The sequence below is a fragment of the Podarcis filfolensis genome (genome assembly GCF_964270895.1).
Source record: "Podarcis filfolensis genome assembly, chromosome: 2".
NCBI classification, from domain to species: domain Eukaryota; kingdom Metazoa; phylum Chordata; class Lepidosauria; order Squamata; family Lacertidae; genus Podarcis; species Podarcis filfolensis.
Window position 1 is genome coordinate 120,460,456 of NC_139605.1, and position 19,541 is coordinate 120,479,996.

At 44.4% G+C, this 19,541-nt stretch overlaps 1 protein-coding gene across 12 annotated transcripts in view; it reads right to left on the reverse strand.

The window, feature by feature from the left end:
- The window catches only part of ARHGEF25 (Rho guanine nucleotide exchange factor 25), a 70,070-nt gene that overhangs the window by 1,701 nt on the left and 48,828 nt on the right, over positions 1 to 19,541 (reverse strand). For 6 of the 12 annotated variants that reach the window (XM_083599633.1, XM_083599634.1, XM_083599639.1 and 3 more), the window contains 10 exons: positions 15,033 to 15,136; positions 14,685 to 14,754; positions 12,955 to 13,044; positions 11,884 to 11,976; positions 10,455 to 10,505; positions 8,991 to 9,068; positions 7,407 to 7,601; positions 6,376 to 6,556; positions 4,267 to 4,487; positions 1,263 to 1,367 (listed from right to left, as the gene is read on the reverse strand). In XM_083599633.1, coding sequence (XP_083455759.1) covers positions 1,263 to 1,367; positions 4,267 to 4,487; positions 6,376 to 6,556; positions 7,407 to 7,601; positions 8,991 to 9,068; positions 10,455 to 10,505; positions 11,884 to 11,976; positions 12,955 to 13,044; positions 14,685 to 14,754; positions 15,033 to 15,136 — 1,188 coding nt within the window. Of the gene's footprint in view, positions 1 to 1,262; positions 1,368 to 4,266; positions 4,488 to 6,375; positions 6,557 to 7,406; positions 7,602 to 8,990; positions 9,069 to 10,454; positions 10,506 to 11,868; positions 11,977 to 12,954; positions 13,045 to 14,684; positions 14,755 to 15,032; positions 15,137 to 19,541 lie in introns of all 12 variants that reach the window. The other 6 variants (XM_083599637.1, XM_083599629.1, XM_083599636.1 and 3 more) reach the window with 1 other exon arrangement.

Here is a 19,541-nt window from a genome sequence, read left to right on the forward strand (position 1 = left end):
GTTTCTTTTGTTCTCCTTGAATCTTCCTGTCATGCTTGCCATCCTCTCCTTGTGCCACAGCCTTTGAGAAGCAATGTCCTACATACACAGAAGTTCCTTTTAGCTAATAGCTATGGCTAGATCAGTTGTGTATAACAAATTTGCCCATATATACTTACTCAGGCTTACTCTCAATCAGGGATGAGGAACCTGTGGTCCTTCAGATGTGTTGGACTCCACCTCCATCATGGGCAATAAGGGTCTTAATGGCCCTTAATGGTCATGACAGCTTCAGTATCAAAGATTGTACACCTCGGGATACCAGTACCTGGTATCTCGGAAGCACAGGTGGGGATGCTGTTGCACTTAGATCAGCTTATGCATTTCCCATGGGTTCCTGATGGGCTGTGACTACAGGATGCTGGGCTAGAAGGACCCTTGGTGTGATCAAGCAGGGCTCATCTTATGACAGCCCTCCAGATGTTTTGGGACTACAACTCCCATCATCCCTCACTAACAGGACCAGTGGTCAGGGAATTGTAGCCTCAAACATCTGGAGGGCTGAGTTTGCCTATGCCTGTCTTATGCTCTTGCATTCCCGTCAGCCCCAGCCAGCAAAGCCAATGATCAGTGGGAGTTGCAGTCCAACAGCTTCTCAAGAGCCACAGTTTCTTCATTTCTGCTCTAAAGCAAAACCAAAGATAAGAGCATAAGACAGCTCATTAGGCAATGTCTGCCCATGTTCTCAGCCTGAGAGTGGAGCAGATTGCAGGTAAATGGAAGGAAGAAAAGTGCATATGGCATGCTTTCAAAATCTCTTGTGGGAAGGAAAGCACAGCATCAAAAAGCTTTCCAGAAATAAAATTACTGGCATATGAATGCATCAGCAATGGTAAACAACGCAAGAGATGGGGACATACTCTACTAACACAGCAATGAATTTCAGACTGTGTTTTGGGGAACCCTGGGATTCTTTTGGAAGAATGTCAGTGGTTTCTCACTGGGAAGGCCAATATAGGCAGAAGCTTTGAATTCTGCAACCTGTGCCAGATTCTGCATTTTTTCCTAGGCTTCTGTGGCACGGTGGCAACATGTGGTCAGGTGGTGGGGACGTGTGTGTGTGTGTGTGTAAAATGTCAGTCCCAATGAAAGTTAAATCCTGATGGAAAGAAAGAGTAAGGCCACGGGCAACAGAACCTGAATCATTATCGTTATGTCAACTGTGAATGTTGAATCCTTACTCAGATTAAAAGGAACACTTCCTCTGCCCTACCAAAACTCACTGTGTGCAGGGACTCCTGCTGGGAGGAATTGGAGAGATGCACCTCGGAGCCATCGGAAGGTAGGTGAACTGGTCCAGGCCCTGGAGAGCTTTGGCTGCGAGATGGCTGGGGGCAGAAAGCAAACCGGGTTTAATCTGGGTGGGGAGTAGACAGCATTCCAGCACAGATGGGTGCTCTCAGTTTGGTGTCATGTTATGTGAGAAAGTGTGCATAGCTTGTCAACTGTCAACTTGTGCATAGCTGAAGTCAAACAACATCTCACATTGAAAGCACGCCATGCAAACGTCATAGTTTCACAAGACCCCTGACCTGGAAGGGATTCTGGCAATCCAATTCATCAAATGAAGCCATCTAATTTCCCAAAACAGAAAACAGATAGGCATCCTCTTGCAAATCTCTTGTGTGTCTCTCTCTCTGCCTCTATTAGAGATCAGTCTGATCTCCTTTTCATCTAATCTGGAATCAGAAACCTGTAGAGTCCTGAAGCCTCCTAATACAGCATAGCACTCTTTCCTACCTCCTCCTCCAACTCATATCTGAGAACAGAAATCAGCACTCTTGTCTTCACCACTGTCTTCACAGAACAGTGTTCACTACTTCGGGCTCCTCGTCTTTCCTCCCCACTTGCTATAGGTTTTAGTGATTAACATTTTTAAAAATCACAACAACAGATAATCCTCATCAGAAATAATACAATATAACCAAGGAAAAAAACAATAACTACTGAACGGTTATTTAGCAGATAGATGACTCCAACAGTTATAATGAAAAATTAAAACAGAGGGAAATTGAAGGAGAGGCAGTCAATGTAACAAGAAGAAAAATGATTATGATATTGGCAGTGGTTAATGAACACAAACAATATTTGGATGGTTTCAGAATGGGGGAAGCTTGCTTATGTCTATGAGTAACAAGCCTACTCTGAATTTCCTCTACCCTCCCCTTCCCTGCAACATGTTTGGAGGAGTGTGTGAATATCCTCACATGTATGCATGCAAGTATCTATGGACTAGATATTAAAGGCTTAGTTTATCAGCAGCAGACACGTCTACTTGTCTTCTCTCTTGCCTGGCTCCAGTTCTACCTCTCTCACCCATCACCTCGGCAGCAGAGCAAGCCACAGAACCAGCCTGGCTGAGACCATGATGCTGGGAGGAATGGTTAGCAGCACACCTGTCCATCTGGAGGGTCTGGCAGGTGAGATGAAGACGTCATCTCACCCAGGCAGTCTGGGAAAGAGTTAGCAGTCTCCCTGGCTGCTCCCCAGTTAGTCACCCAAGGGGAACTCAACGGTCCCCTCCTCTGTCCCTCTTTTCCTGAATACCTGCTGCCCAGTTTGAAGTTTCAGAACAGAGGCCCTAGACCCAATTCCCTCCCACCCCATTACTCTTGGCAACAGATGATGTCCAGACTCAGGTTGCTTTGGTGATTGTTTTGTGTGTACATAACCATTCAGATGTTAAAACCTTCTTTTTTAGTGAACATTTAAACCTCTTTCACAAAGCCTTGTGGTCTCTTGCCCACCCTATGCTTAAAAGCCAAGCCACACACTACCTAAGTGTGTTCTTTTTGAAACCCAGGTGAGCTTAGATTGTTTGGTGGAGGCAACCAGAAAAATAAAGACTTCTGCCTGGTGGCAGCGGAAGGACCACTAGCCTGGTCTCCACTTTGGGGAACTGTGACACACTGTGTTGCATAAGCTCACTTAACAGAGACCACACACTCCCTAACATCCCTTAAGCACACTCACAATTATATTCTTACTGTTATGTACTGAAGTTCTCACCCTGGGCCAGCAGGGGGATACTGTAGATAGTTATGCAAATGAAGGATCGAAAGTGACGTTCAGTGATTGGATAGTTTGTATGCAAATGAAGGATCGAAAGTGACGTTCAGTGATTGGATAGTTTGTATGCAAATGAAGGATCGAAAGTGACGTTCAGTGATTGGATAGTTTTAGAAAGTTGCAACAGTTACAATTGTTCTGAAGCTCTATATAAGCAGGCTGACTGAGCTCCTCAGTTCAGTTCTGTTCCAGCTTGCAAATAAAGAGCTGCTTTGGAAGAATCGCTGTGTCGTCTGATATGTTCGCCCCAACACTTACAGTTGGAGTTGCTCGACACATGCTTCTGCAGCGAGCGGATGATTCCAATCCATTAGCTGTTACCACTCTGGATTAATCAATGAAAGGGTACAAGGAGAAAATCCATCTGCATGGGATGAGGTCAATATCCTCTAGTTTAATAGACCCCAAGATTTTGTCCCAAACAGGAAAACATGTCTCATTTATTTACTTCTTTACTTCTTATTCTTAGAGCTATCTACACTGCCCCTTGATATAAATATTTGCGGGACGGCTTACAAATGAGACTAAAATACTAACTGAGCATGGAGCTCCAATTTCTCATTTTTTGTTGAGCAGCTGTTAACAAGGAGGTTCTCAGATGCAGTAATGCTTTTGAATACTAGTTGGTGGAAACGGCAAGAAGGGAGGAGTGGTTGGTGTGCTCAAGTTCTGCCTGTAGGCTTCCCACAGCCCTCTGACTGGCCCTTAGGATGCTGGTCTAGGTGGGCTACTGGCCTGATCCTGCAGGCTCTTATTGTGTTCTGATGAGGTTAAATGCCTACATTTTTGGAACATCTCCCCTTGGGCATTTTTTTAAAATGAAATTTTGTTAGACAATACTGATATGAATTGTGTGGGAAAGATAACCTTCCTTTGTCTCTGTGACAGCATGTGTACAATGCAATCTCAAGCCAGCACACACGGTGGATTGTTTTAATGACAAATGATTTCATTTTCTGCTTCACGTAGTTCTTGCAAACTATACGTGTGTTAATGAGGTTTAACAAATGTAAGCACTGAACTGAATTTCAAATTCCTGTTGCCAATTACTAGCCCCTTTCATTCCAAAGCTAGAACAGGAACTTCACCTGTGCCAGCCAAACCTCACAAAGCTGTTAATTCAACAGGGATCTTCCGTTTAAGACCTTCCTACCTTACCTCAACATAGGCCTGTTGCTCAGGCTGGCCTGGGCCAGGAAGGTAGAGGGAGGGGAGAGAGGCGTTGTGGGGCTGGAGGCTGGATCCCTTGCTCTGGTCCATGGAGACGGAGGAGCAGGGCCGGCTGGGTCCACCAGGCAGTGAGTGATGCGGGACTCCAATGCGCCCTAGGCTATGGGTTTTGCTCTCTCGGCGCTGGTACTCTATGGGCGACTGCAGTGCTGGCAAGAAAACAGAAAGGGGCAATGAACTGCAGGGTCACACACTGGAAACACAAAACGCTCTGAATTCCATTAGTGAAACTTAATCTTCTGCAAGAAAGAAAGAAACGACTCCTCAGGGGAGTGATGCAGGAACCACTGGGTGAAGTCCCACAGCCCCACCTGCGCAGGTGTGATTCAAGCAGCTTAAAATGCTTCTCTCAAAAGCCACTGTCAAAAGGTGTCTCAAGCACCCTCATCCTTCTGTTGCGAAAAGCAGGAGAGGGGTGCTGCATCAGGAGCCACCACTTCAATGTGCCTGAGGTGCCAGAAAACAGCAGCTCCTGGAAACTGCACGACAGGGACAGGAGGAAGCCCAGCAAGCAGATGAGGGGCTACAGGCCACACCAGGGTGCATTGCAGCTCTTGAGATCAACACCATCCCATGAACAAACACCCTCCCCCAACTCCCATTTCTTAATATCATCACTACCCCACACACTTATTTCTCTCTTTTGAGAGATTATGGGGCAGTGAATATCTTAAGAAAGAGAGGGGGGTGGCTCTGGCCCTGCCCACATGGCATGTGGTCCCCAACAGATTTCCCCTAGGGGAACATGGCCCTTGGGGGAAGAAAGGTTTCCTAGACATGGTCCATGCATTCAAGTTAAGAGTCATTCAGAACTGATCTACACATTATGCAGAATGGCAGGGTAGAAATCTTTACTATCTGATTTCAAACTGAAGGGTGGGAATCCTATTTTTGATTGCTCCCCTATGTGTGTGTGTGGGGGGGGGGAACACACTACCTTTTCTCAACACAGCAAATCAGAGAGAAAGATTTAGACTACAAATCTCTCAGCTTTTTATTTGAGAAAGTGTTAAAAAATGTGACCTCCTGCTTACTGGCCGTCTGAGGTCATACAGTCCACTTCCGCTCTGCCATCTACTTTGGGACTCACCCCACCCTTCCAAAGTTGCGTGTTGGCTCGATTCACAAAGGCCAAAGTACAGCTTGTGCTTGAAGTAAAAATGTATGGCTAGTTGAGACATGCGTGTACATCACTTGATTGCACAATTAAGGCCTGACTTGCACATACATGAGAAGATGGTAATGTAATATTAGAGCTGGGGTTCGGGGGCTGGTATATAGAAAGAGACAGAGATAGAATGGATTGTACCTCCAGATGACCTTTTTAATGAACATTCCTACTGATTTTGCAGGAGTGATTCAATTGCATACCAGAACTGTAGGTTTGCACCATTTAAAGTGGATTAAAGTGCTCCAATACCGTAGCAAATGAATGGTCCTTGACATTTAACACCCCCCCCCCACACACACAAATAATCAGAATGAATACTCAATAAAAGCTAAATGTAACCTAACCTCCGCATAAGCTTTGTGCAAGCAAATCAGGATGAATGCTCAATAAATATCAGGGCCCTTATTATGGTTTTATTCCTGCTGATATGATATGGTGGCATGGAATTGGGGTGTTTATCACTTTAAATATTCTTTTTTTTGTACTTGGGATCAATTCTGATAGAAGTTGAATTAGAAATAACTTAAAACAAACTTAAACAAACCTATTGCTAGGTCATTTCTTTCACTCAGAAAGAACCAAACTATTTAAACTCACTGAAAGGCAGTAGCCTCTAATTCAAATTACTCTTTGAAAATTGTCTATTCCCTGCCCCCGCGCCACCATCTAGAAGCCAGCTGAAGTTTCCTATACTTCTGCAAAGCATTGCGGAAACATCTTAGCTTTCATATTCCATCCAGACCAGGAGTGAGGAAAATGAAGGAAGAAATATTGAGGAATCACTCCTTGAAGAAGGCTGGGTGTGGTTTAAAGGGCAGTGGGTGCCTGAGAGAGTTAGGAACAGAACATCTCTTTGAACCCCCTACCATTGAGGAAGTCACGTTGTGTCTCCAAGATGAGGCTGATGTCAGCCACCCAGGCCTGGGCAATCTCTGACGTTGCTGCCTGCAGTACGTAACGGATGGTGCCCCGTTCTGCGCCACGAGAGATCAGTGCAAATTTGCAGGGATCATTATCCACACAGGGCTCCAGGCCCAAACAGCTGACCTGGCATTGAGATGGATAGTGGATAGGTAATGACCGTTCAAAAGCAAGAAAAAGAAGAAGTTATTAGCAATAAAATGGACAAACAGGGAGGGCCTGGCAGTCAAGCAAAAGGAATGTATTTATTTATTTATTTAGAAAACAGATTTGGGTACATCTGCACATTCGTGAAGTCCTAGAAATTCTGTGGTTCTGTGGATATAACCAAGGCTGTGTAATCTCTGTGCTTTAAACAAAGATCGACGTTCTGCACACCAAGCCAGCCTATATTCTTGTGCCAAGAAAAGCTACATTCCGAAACCTGAACGAAGAATGCAAAGCCCAGTTAATTTCCATATTTCCTTGCTTTGCACTACCCCTGCTCTCTGCTCCCGAGATTACGCCAAGCAATGCCCACACACTTTCAATCCTATCTTCACAACCATAAGGCTATACATTTATATAAGGCAGGATTCACCTAATGAGCGCATCAGTGGAAGCCCTGTGCAAGGGCTTTTGCTTTTGCAATGGGCCTCCTCCCTCCCCTTGCATGCACCCCTAAATTGGCTCTGAGGAGGGGAGTCAGAAGAACCCCCAGAACAGCGCACTGGGGTAGAAAAGGGGCTTGTTCTGCCTCACGAGCTGAAATGCTTACACAGACAGAACGTTTGCAATAGCACACCACGTTGAATTTCACTCGCCATTTCTAGCCGTATAAAATTTTATACACATGCATAGACTCTCAGGATGCCAAATTCAGTGCTCACAATTACATTCTGCAGATGCACGGTGCAACCGCAGAAACAGGGGGTAAACAGCAATAGGTACGGGAATACAGGCTTGCCTAGGTTCTCTGCTGTTAGCCCTGTAATACCTTGATGCTGCTCTTGAAGGCATAAGTTGGAGCGGCATATGGACCACGCCGCCGCTCCAGGGTCTCACTCAGGATGACAATCTGCTCAAAGAGAAAGATGCGCCGCTCACGGCCCCGGGCCAGGATCCCGCCTGCCTGCTCCGTCACCCAGAAGGTGTTCTGCTGCAGCAGCTTCCCCTGCGCAGTCAGTTTCCCCTGGAGAAGAGAGGGCAGATCCTAGTTACTCAGCTGGGGAGAAGGCACAAAACTGCCCTGTTCTTAGAGCAGAAGACTCAGAATTACCACTTGCAGATGACGGGCTGCACCTTTGAATTCTGACCCAACTCAAAAACTGCCTGCCTGGAGAAAACTAACCTGTCAAGGAGAAGCCTAGAACCCTTCTTCTTTACTTAGCAACTTTCTATATGCAGAGAGGTTTGGGTTCTTTTAGATCTGAGGCAGCACCGAAATATTCACTTACATTTAAAGCAGTGTATTCCCAGCAAGGGCTGTGCCACATATTTCACAACATGTCTGAGGGCTCATCCACACCTCTGCTTCTGCCGTGCCTGGAAAGAAGGGGGCCAAGTGGTTTCCCCCTTGCCCCACTCCTTTCCCAGGGAAAGCCACTCTTTAGTGTTAAATCAGGACAAAGAGCAACCCAAAGAACAACAACGAAAGAGCAATTTTCCTCAGGACAAAGCAGTGGGACAAGGGGGTGTGTATTAGGGCAAATTGCTTCAGTGAGAGGCCTTAAAAATATGTTTCTGGGTGTGAGGAATAAAAATCTGCTATAATTTTTGTGATTGGACAACATTTGGCTTGAAACGTCTACGCTTAATGAAGATGCACATACACTGTTTTCAGAAAGCCAAATAATTTTTAATTTTACTTTCTGAAAATGTCAGGTAATGCTTAATAACAAACAAACAAACAAACAAACAAACAAATGCAAGTACTTGGCAATTGTTTTAAAAAATTTCTATGCAATTTTACACACATTTTCATTACTAAACAAAACTATATTAATTTAACCAAAATATCTTTTGAATTTCCAAGTCATGTTTCCAACTTTTCAGTACCCCTCATTTTTGGAATCTGAAAGCTGAAAAATTCAACGTGTGATAGTCCCTGAGACCTAATTCTTTCAATTACCTCTCCCTTTTCTACCCACTTGTTCCTATATTTTAAGCTCACAATTCCCAGATCAACGTACACAGAGTTGGAGGACCCTCATTTTAAAATGCCTATTATTATTATTATTATTATTATTATTATTATTATTATTATTATATTGCCTTTTATCCAAAGATCTCAGGGCAGTTCACAAGATTAAAATACAGGATAGAAGCACAAAATAAATACCGGTAGTTAAAACAAAAATAAATAAATAACCCCCTCTCCCACGGGCACATTTAAAAGGCCATAGAATCAGCCCAAGGCCTGGTTGAAGAGGAATTATAAGGTTCTCTTCCTTGAACAGCCCCCACTGCTAAAAATTAAGGTGCCTTCTGCAGTAGAGTTGATTGGAAAACCAGGGCTAAGAGCCTAGCTCCCCCGGGATCTGTAGAATCTCCAAGCCAGCCATTGATTCCCAGGGCCTACCTCAAAGCCCTGAAGACGCCCCACATTCATCATGTCATTGCAGCGCTTAGGAACAAAACACATCACCTCCACAGCTCTCTGAAAGGCAAAGGAAAGCAGTCGGGTGAAAGCGGTGGACCAGAATAGCCCGGTGACTGGCTGGCTGTGCACCCATGGCAAGCAGAGCCAGTGTCATTAAACCCAGGAGATGCAGGACATGTGAAACAACACTGGACAACCTGCCCCGTTTAGACTGACGGGCCATAGTTCCATGCAGACACTATTACGAGATATGGATTCAAGACCCCTGTCAGCTATGAGTGCAGTCTCGGGAACATAATGAAGCCTCCGCTCCCTCTCTCAAGGCATATCCAGAATGAAAATATGCCCATACCATGTGGTAACCCTCGTGGGACAGTTCTGCAGATCCTGATTTGAAAGTCAAAGGAGAGAATATGCTAAAGTGGGAACGGGATTTAGGATATACAATTGATTATGAAAACTGGAAAAGGTTTTGGAAAAAATATATAAATTTTACAGCCTGCTATTCATTAAGAGAGAATTATATGAAGATGCACCACAGATGGTATATGGCACCAGACAGACTAGCAAAAATAAATAGATCGAATAGTAATAAATGTTGGAGATGTAATAGAATGAAAGGCACTCTATACCATATGTGGTGGACATGTCCAGAGATCAAAAGATTTTGGGAGATGATTCATGAAGAGATTAAAAAATTGATAAAAGTATCATATATCAAAAAGGCAGAAGCATATTTATTAGGAATCTTGAGTAAGGATATCCCCAAAGACAAAATTAACATCTTTCTGTATGCAACAACAGCAGCGAGAACGTTGGCAGCCAGTCACTGGAAAGGAAATTATATCCCAACAAAAGGGGAATGGTTAAGTAAACTATGTGAGTACCTGGAATTAGCAAAACTGACGGATTTAATAAGGCATAAATCAAAAATTATAATTCAGAAACAATGTGAATGCTTAAACAAATATTTATACAAGCAGGGCTCAAATATGAACGTTTGGTTGTGCCCAGAGTAACCTTGTGAAGAATATAGAGAACATAAAGATTTGACTGATTATGAAAGAATCTAAGGAAGGGAAACGATTGAAGAACAGATGTAAAGGCGAGCAAGATAACTAAGAGACTTGCGGTGAATGCGGTGGAAGTCTTTTATAATATTTTAACTAAGATTTATATATTGTAATGTTTGAAGCATGAATTTGGCAATATTGGCTATGAAAAGTATTTTCTTTTTTAGTTTGCAATTTGGAAAACATGTATATAAATGTGTTTACAGTGTTATGTATTGTTTTTTCTTTTCTTTTCCTTTTCTTTTCTTGTAAAGTTCAATAAAAATTAATATATGAAAAAGAAAGAAAGAAAGCAGCAGCGTAATAACATCCAGTCCACACATAAGGGTGGGACTGGGGAGCAACAGCTGCAAGTGCCTCCGAGTCCTACCTCCAGCTGTTCTGTGTCCTTGCCAGCTTTGCCATAGTATTTCAGGAAATCCTGGGAGGGAAAAGAGGAAATGAACAAGTGCATTCTTTAGTGGTAGGAGTGGGATTTCACCGGAGCCAAGCCATGCAACCAACTCCAAGTGGCCCCTGCTCCCCCAACTCCAAGTGGCCCCTGCTCCCCCAACTCCAAGTGGCCCCTGCTCCCCCGGAGGCACTGCTGGCCCCCAACCGAGATGGCCATCAGCCATGATGACTATGCTTTGTCTCTACAGTTGGAGACAGCTATGCTTCTGAATGCCAGTTGCTGGAAACCACAGGAGGGAAGAGTGTTGCTCTTGTGCTTGGATCCTGCTTGCAGGTTTCCCACAGGCCTCTGGTTGGCCACTGTGACAACAGGACGCTGGACTAGATGGATCTTTGGCTTGAAGCAGCTTCAGGCTCTTATGTTCTTATGAAACAAATGATTCAGACTGTGCTGTCTGCTTATAGGAATACACCTGCCTTCACTGATGCCCTCCTTGCATATTTGTAAATAAAGCAGGTATTATGCATAAGCTGACTTCTGCTTGCACATCAGGACTTCACCTTACCCTCCTCCCCCCACTACAGCCCCCCCATTCCCCCTAAATCTGTTCCCCAATCTTCCAGAACATATTTGGGGGTGTGGGGGATGCATGGAAGGAGCAGAAGGTGAAGCAAGCAGGAGTCTGTTCTACTTGTGCATGGACAACTTTGGATACAAGCTTAAGTCTCAAGAGCTCTCTTCTTCCAAAGGGAACTAAACCCAGCAGTGCTATCTTTCAAACCTTTCATTGCTTGGGGAAATGGGGAGCAAGTGGGACTCCACAAGGAACTGTAGCCACCAAGTGCCTCCATATGACAGCTACCATGTAAATTGGAAGCTGCCCTAACCCTGGTTCCAGCTCTGAAGGCAAATACAACCATTACCCATCAGGTGGCGCTAGGCAGCCAACAGAGACCCCAGCTACTCCTTTTGTGACATTGGCATGGTTTGCTGTTCTGCAGGTGACATGAGGCTGCAGGACCTCTCCCTTAAAACAGAAAATAATATAGTGCAACTGTCTTTCGGGGTTGGTGTGTTGTGCGACAAGCACACAGAGTGCAATGAGATTGAGTGTTTGGGGGGGGGAGGGAGGCTTGGTTAATTTCATGGTACACAGGTTGTACATTGACAATAAAGGTATTATTATTAAACAGACCACTGTTCTGCATTTGTCCACACTGCCAAAGACTGCTATAGATATCATACCCAGCAGAAGACATATTGGCTGCTGTCTCTCCTTAGCTACAGGTCAGGAACTTGTTGGTCTCACCCCCTACACACACACACACACACACACACACACACACACACACACACACATTTGCCTTAGATTTGGAAAGCAACACTCCACCTCCCACGTTAGCACCTTGAGCAGCAGCTGGTATTTCATGATCCGCTGTACGGGTTTGATGAGCAAGTCATTGAGCTGCAAGCGGTGCCCCAGTTCCTGCTTCAGTTCCTGGAAAGGAGAGAACAAAGCAGTGGATCTGTGTGGGAGATCAATCATCCTGCCTATTAAATCCCTGCCCACTCCATCAGGACACCTCCAAATCTTCCTGTTTTCCCCAAAGCATCCCACTCATCTTCCCAGGAAGACCTCAGATCCTTTCCCCTTATCCTATGCCTCAAAAGTCTCACTAGGCTGTGTACACACTGTAACTTTAAAGTATATTTAAAGCCACACACACCTTCAAAGGATTCTGGGCACTGCAGTTTGATAAGGTTTTCTGGGAATTGGAACTCTGAAAGGGGTAAACTGCAGTGCCCATAATTCTTTTAGGGGGCGAAATGTGCTTTAAAGGTATTTTTCCCAAAACACATATTTTTGCCATTTTGTCACCCCCCTCAGTGATGACACCCAGGGTGGTCCCCACCCACTGCACCCCGCTTCCTATGCAACTGCTTGTACGCTGACAGTTTGATCCCTGGCTGGTATATGAAGGTAATATAATAATAATATAAATGATCTCAAGTAGCAAGACTTAGAAAGACCTCTATCTGACCCTTTGAGAGACACCCGCTGCCAAAAAGAGGAGCCAGTATTGGCCCAATAATCCAATAGAGAAAAGGCAATTTTGCATCTTTACTCGTGTTCGGAGTACAGCTTGAAATGAACGAGCCCTGGGTGGCGCCGGGGGCAGTGAAGAAAAGAAGGAGGCAGGCGGATTCTAGCAGGAGAGAGACTATACCTTCAAAGAATGTTCAAAGCACATTTCCCCCTTCAAAGAATTCTGGGTGCTGTGGTTTGCCAGGAACTACAACACTGTGAGGGATAAATTACAGTTCCCAGAATTCTTTGAAGGGTAAGAATGTGCTTCAAACGCACTCTGAAGGTATCGCATGTATGCAGTCAAGGACAAAGCAAGCCATTGGCAGAAGCTGCAGGCAGTGAGGCGGCAGAGACAACAAAGCTGCAGCAAAGCACATGGCCCCTTACCTCAAAGTAGTTGTCAATGAACTCGGACACAATATGCTCAGATTTGGGTTTGTTCTGACAGTAAACAACGTACATGTGCAAACGGCGCTCCTGAAAAACAACAGGGGAACAATTCAGCAGAATACTTGGGGCAAAATCTAAAGTACCGTATTTTTTGCTCTATAAGACTCACTTTTTCCCTCCTAAAAAGTAAGGGGAAATGTGTGTGCGTCTTATGGAGCGAATGCAGGCTGTGCATCTATCCCAGAAGCCAGAACAGCACGAGGGATTGCTGCTTTCACTGCACAGCGATCCCTCGTGCTGTTCTGGCTTCTGGGATTCAGAATATTTTTTTTCTTATTTTTCTCCTCCAAAAAGTAGGTGCGTCTTGTGGTCTGGGGCATCTTATAGAGCGAAAAATACGGTACGTAGTCTTGCCGGCACAGCGACTTGACTCTGGGGAGGGTATGTCAAACAGGCAGGTTCAAATCCCTGCTCAGCAACACTGGTAATGATCACTTTAAACGAGTCAGTCGCTCTGATGAGTGCTTCATCTTACCACAGGATACAGGTACTCCAAGTACAAAATAGGCACACTTCATATCTACTTATGCATGACTATGACTTATTTACAAGAATTAATGCAGAGCCCTGCAGTATCTTAAAGGCTGCCAAGGCTGCCATCCTAAGAATACTTACTAGGGCAGTCAGCTCCAAGGAACACACTGTGTTGAAGGATTCTGCTGTAAGGATAGTACTGCAAATTTATTTTGGGAAAAGCTTTCCACGGCTAGAGTCTATTTTGTTAGATGTGTGAAGTCATCTCTTAAATAGGTTGTTTTTTTAAAGCAACCTTCCAACAGCAATATTTATTCTTACATAGGAATAATTTCCAGCGGAGGCAGGCCTGTTAAATCTGTTGCCTCAGAACCAATGAAGACTCTTAGGGCACCTTAACAGACTAACAAATATGGCATAATAAACTTTCATAGGCTAGAGTCCACTTCATCCAAGTTTGACAAAACAGAGCCAGAAGATCTAGGAAAATGCAGGAGATGGCAATGGGAGCATCTCATTTCTAGGCAAAGCACTAATAAACACAATATAAAATCAAGGAGGGAATGGTTAGGGGGGCCTCCTGGAATTTGAAATTATTCACCATGTAGCACTTTACAAATAGTAATAGTACAAGGCTATCTCTTCTCACACAATAATGCTCCTCCATGTCAGGATTGTTGATGATGATGTTATTTTTAAAACTGTTTTTAAAAAACCCAGTGTACATCCTTCTTCTCTATCTCATTCAAGAAAAAAAGTATAGAATTTTTCAGTCAAACTGCCTTGACCTTATTATGCTCCAGCCTAGTAAACTGCACAATTTTATTGACTTGTTTTGGACCAATTAGCAATCACCTAATTAACAAAAAGGTAACCAGCTTTTCCCTTCACAACAAACCTCCCCTCCATTATTTTGTAGCTATCAAGTTATCATTTCATTTCGAATCTGGGTTTGTATCACAAACAATTCTAGAGGTAAAGACAGAAGTCTGCAAACAGCTTACAGTGCTTCTAGCCCAATGAAAAGCCCCTGTGTTCAAAGGCAACATGCATATGTGATGAACAACAGAGGTTTGATACCACTGTCACCTCCTGTGCCTAGAATATGATGGAGCCCTGTCCATCTATCCACCACCCATTGTGGCTCAGCTTGGCAGCTCTTCTGTTCTTATTTAGCAAAGCCAGGGACTCACGTGCTTTATGAACAGTTCAGCCAGAAGATCAGGGTCCTCCAGACACTTCTCCAGCTGCTTGAGTAAATAACTGGGATCAGGGATAAGAGGGAACAGAAAGAGTGTGAGATCTGCAGGACAAGTTATCTTGCTTCCCAACCATCCCTCCTCTTCCACCAATTCCCAATGATGATGGACCACTGCTGCTCCCCCTCATCTTGTCTGTTCCACATTGGCCACAAGCACCTGGGCAAGGTAATCCAAGAGGAGTCACTACCAGCCATCAGCAAAAGGCATCTCGTTCTGGCCCCATTGTGAGATTTCCACAGCCAATGCATGACCTGCACCCAGGAAAGGGTGCTTACTTACTCTTTGTGCCAGTCATAGATCTGGTGGATGTTCCCAAAGATTATCTTGTCCTTGCCCTTCATGTCCTCTGGGATACCACGGGCACTCATGGTCGCCATATAGCCCTGCAGAAGTCAGAAGAGCAGGCTAGAGAAGGCTGCCTGCCTCCTCTTTAAGGCCAGGGAGGCAGAGCTAGGGTGGTGGCATGAAGGGGAATGTGTCTGGGCTACGTTAGTGCCCAGAAGAGTGCAGAAGATGGACAGGACCCTGGTGTGAAGCGCTGAGGAAGCAGCCACATTACCCTTGGCAATGGCCTTCCAACTGTGCTCAGGGGAACCTTTCAGAAGCTGATCAGGGATTCCTCAAGGAGCACCACACAAATGGCAGACAAGCTTCCCCAACAGACAGCTTGCCATTAACCAGATTTCCCACCTGAACTGAACAGCTGCAGAAGACCTTTGGTGCATCCAGTCCACAAGGAAGAGTGATGGAGCAGCACCCTGCACAGAGAGCCTAGCCTAGAACACACCCTCCCAACTCTTCTGTAACCCCGTCAGGTGTTTGACCACAAAAAAGTTGAGCACTTGAAAAACCACTGCCTTGCAGAGCTGAAAAGAGGGCCATTGCATTAGATGCAATTAAATCCCAAATTGGCACCCAAGATGTATTTTGGAAATCCAATTTAAAGCTGCTCAATTTGCATTATTTGTTCTGAACCCCAGTATCTCAGGTCTTTAGCAACATTACGCTCCTGTGTGGATGAGCCCTACACCCAAGGGCTCTTCCCTGAATTTTCAGCATCTTCCCCCTCTTTTTTAAAAAAAGTCTCCAGCCCTTTTATTTATGGAGATATAGGGGAAAGAGTGGAGGCAGAATTCTACCAACATGGTGAGTAAAAGGCAAATCTGCTCCTGCTTTTCCAGTATTTTGGCCAACTCTAGAAAGAAAAAAAGTGCTGGGATGATTGACAAGCCAGGGAAGCAGTGCCGTCCTGCTACCTTTCGCCCATCTCCTTCTACTGACCAATGGGCAGCCAGTATTTCTTCACTTTTCAGTTAAAGCAGTAATTTTGCTCCAGTTGACCATGGCCCGCTGGCGAGTTGGACTCTGATTTTCCTAGCTTGAGAACAAATTGGTGAGCACAGGGCATTAATTTTTCTGTCTCGTGGACACTGTGGTTGGCACGTTGCATTTATTTTGGCAATTGAATTAGAATGAGCTTGCAACAAATTATTTTAATCTAAATCAATGGTCTTAGCACCACTATGTTTTTGGTTACAGGCTGGGGGGGGGAATCTTGAGTTTTTGCGTAATTTGAGATGGCTTAACCAGGACCTTAACTAGGTGGCAGAAATGGTTGAAATGGCTGGTGGCCTGATTTTGAGTAACAGGCATGCTCAAAATGGAAAAATAAGGTTGACATAGCAAGTCATATTAAATATGTAACAATAAAGGCTCAAATAAAATATGTACCACGGATGAGCAAAAAAGCACAAACAAGCTCAACAGTAATCCAACACAGTCAAACAGCAGAGCCAAAGAGACTATAAAAGGCAAAACTATTTTCATTAAAGGAGGAACAGTTGCCCAGATGAAGGAGGAGCACAAATGAGCAAACCAAGACACAGATGTACAATGTGGCAAGAGACAAAAAGGAACTTCAAGCACAAACTGCTGGAGATATCAATACATTATTTCTTTAAAGGTGTCAGAAGCAGAAAACCAGAAAGAGGCAGGGGGACCTTTATATGGCAAGGAAGCAAAACAAGACCTTTTCGGAAGACGGAGAAATTGCAGAGAAACAGAAGGAATTGTTTGCTTCAGTCTTCAAAACATGCTGGAAGGGTTATCAAGGCTGAATCAGTCTGTCTTAGAACCAAGTGAAAACATTAAGAAGGAACAAGGTTTTCCGGCCAGGTGGCATTCATCCAATAGTTCTTAAAGAACAGATGAAGAACTGCTGAACTATTATATTAGCCTCCTTACAGAGAGGACTTGGAAGGCAGTCTTTTAAAAAGGAACTAGGGAGGAAGGGAAGATCCAGGAAATGGCAGCCCTGTCCCAGGTACACTGCTGGAAAGCGTTATTAAGGCTAAAGGTAAAGGTAAAGGTACCCCTGACCGTTAAGTCCAGTTGCGGATGTCTCTAGGGATGTGACACTCATCTCGCTTTACTGGCCGAAGGAGCCGGCGTTTGTCGGCAGAAAGCCTCCAGGTCATGTGGCCAGCATGACTAAGCTGCTTCTGGCGAACCAGAGCAGTGCACGGAAACACTGTTTACCTTCCCGCCAGAGCAGTACCTATTTATCTACTTGCACTTTGACCAGTGGCGTAGCGTGGGGGGTGCGGGGGGGGGGCCGGCCACACCGGGCACAACATCTGGGGGGCGCGCGCTCGCACTCGCAGCTCTCTGCCCCTACCTGGCTCACTCAGGGTTAGGGGGCGCAAATTGCTTGCCTTGCCCCGGGTGCTGACAACCCACGCTACGCCACTGACTTTGACGTGCTTTTGAACTGCTAGGTGGGCAGGAGCTGGGACCTAGCAACGGGAGCTCACCCCGTCGCGGGGATTCGACTAAGGCTAGAACAGTTAAATACAGAGGGTGTCTCCAATGTTACCTTTCTGCTTGTATAACAAGACTTCCACTTGGACAATGCAACTTCCCCCTCCTTTTCCCTGCAGCCCCTTCAAAATCTGCTCCAGAGGGCGTGCCCAAGGATTAAGGCCTTCTGGGGGATGATTTATAATGAAATGAAAAAGGTATTTAAGTATACCTTCCTGAAGAAACCAGAGGCTTTCCTCCTGGGCATGGTCGACCAATTGGTGTTAAAGAAGGATAGGACTTTCTTTATGTACGCCACAGCAGCAGCAAGAATACTTATTGCAAAGCATTGGAAGACACAAGATCTACCCACCTTGGAAGAATGGCAGATGCAAGTAATGGACTACATGGAATTGGCAGAAATGACCGGCAGAATACGAGATCAAGGAGAAGAGCGGGTGGAGGAGGACTGGATGAAGTTTAAAATCTATTTACAAAAACACTGTAAAATCTTTGAATACTGATGACATTGAAATGAAATGAAGGGGTTCTAGTAAATAAGGATTGGGAAAGTATAATACGTGAGGGAAATTGTTTAAGGATAAAACTAATAAGAATGAATTTGCTGATCAATTCTAAAGTGGAATACAAGAAAGGGAGGCGGGTGGAAGTCAGGAAAATAAGGTAATGAATGATAAGAATTTGAAAAGAGGTCTTTTTTTTCTTTTTCCCCCCTTCTTTCTCTTTTGTTAATTTTTTTAATATCCTTTTTCTTTTTAATTGTTGGTATTTGTTGGTGTTTTAATATGTATTGTTCTTTTTTGTATGGCTTTTTTCTTTTTTCTTGTAAAATTTAATAAAATATTATTAAAAAAAAAACAAAATCTGCTCCAGAGGGTTGGAGGGCCTTTCGAAGCAGATTTTGGAGGGATGTGGGAAGAGAAGAGGGGGTTCTGTTGCATGAGAAGAACCTTGTTCACACAACTTTGTGAACATAAGATCAATGCTTGCTAAGGAAGTCACCCCCCCCTTTTTAATTCTCAGAGCATTCACAGCCTCCTCCAGAACACTAGGCTCCTGCCCTTGGGCCCCAGACCCCCAACTGATCATAAGCCTGGACTGAGGACAACCTCCCCCCTCCCATCCCACCCCAAAAGCACATTAAGGAGTCTCACACTCTTACTTGGAGAGGTTTCCCTGCTTCTCTCCTCATCCAGTTTTTAAAACGAATGAGTAAATAAAAATTTAGGAAATGAAGTATAAACAGGGCTTTTGCAAAGGGAAGTTTTGCCTCACCAATCTTTTGGAATTCTATGAAATCATCAGCAAAAATCTCTCTCATTCTCTGTATTTACAGGTAGGCCAGTGGAGATTTGTATCTTTGGCTTTTCAGAAAGAGATTGGGCAAATACTTTCATCAAAGGTTTTTAAGGATATTTAGCAGTCAAGATGGATGGACCCTTCTATGGGTTGGTAACTGATTAAAAGGCAATCACCAGGAACAGATGTAGGAACAGTTGTCACAATGGAGTGATGGAAACAGAGGAGTGTCCAAAAGATCCGTATAAGAACCAGAGCTGATGTCTTGTTTTAAACTTCTGTGGCACTGGGGGGTAAAGAGTTAAGCGGCCTAGGTGGAAAATTGTTAAGGATAGTGAACTCCAAAGCAATTTTGGAAAGTTCTGAAAGAAACTCGGCAACAAACGAAAATGCAATTTAAGGAGCTGAAAAATTATGAAGAACCTAAAACCCATACAGAAATGAGGTCTAAATTGATTGAAGCCACCTAGGAAAGAGATCTTGAAGTCAGAACAGAAAGCTGACTAGTTTAGTTAGCCAAAGCAATGAAAGAGCTAGTTCAGTATTTGAATTCACAAGTGGGATGTGCAATGGGATGCTTAGGGTGCCAGCCGGCCAGGCCACTTCTAGGGATATTCCATTCCCGTTTCCCCATTAGTTTGCCGTCTTACCCCAACTGTCAGCCAGTCA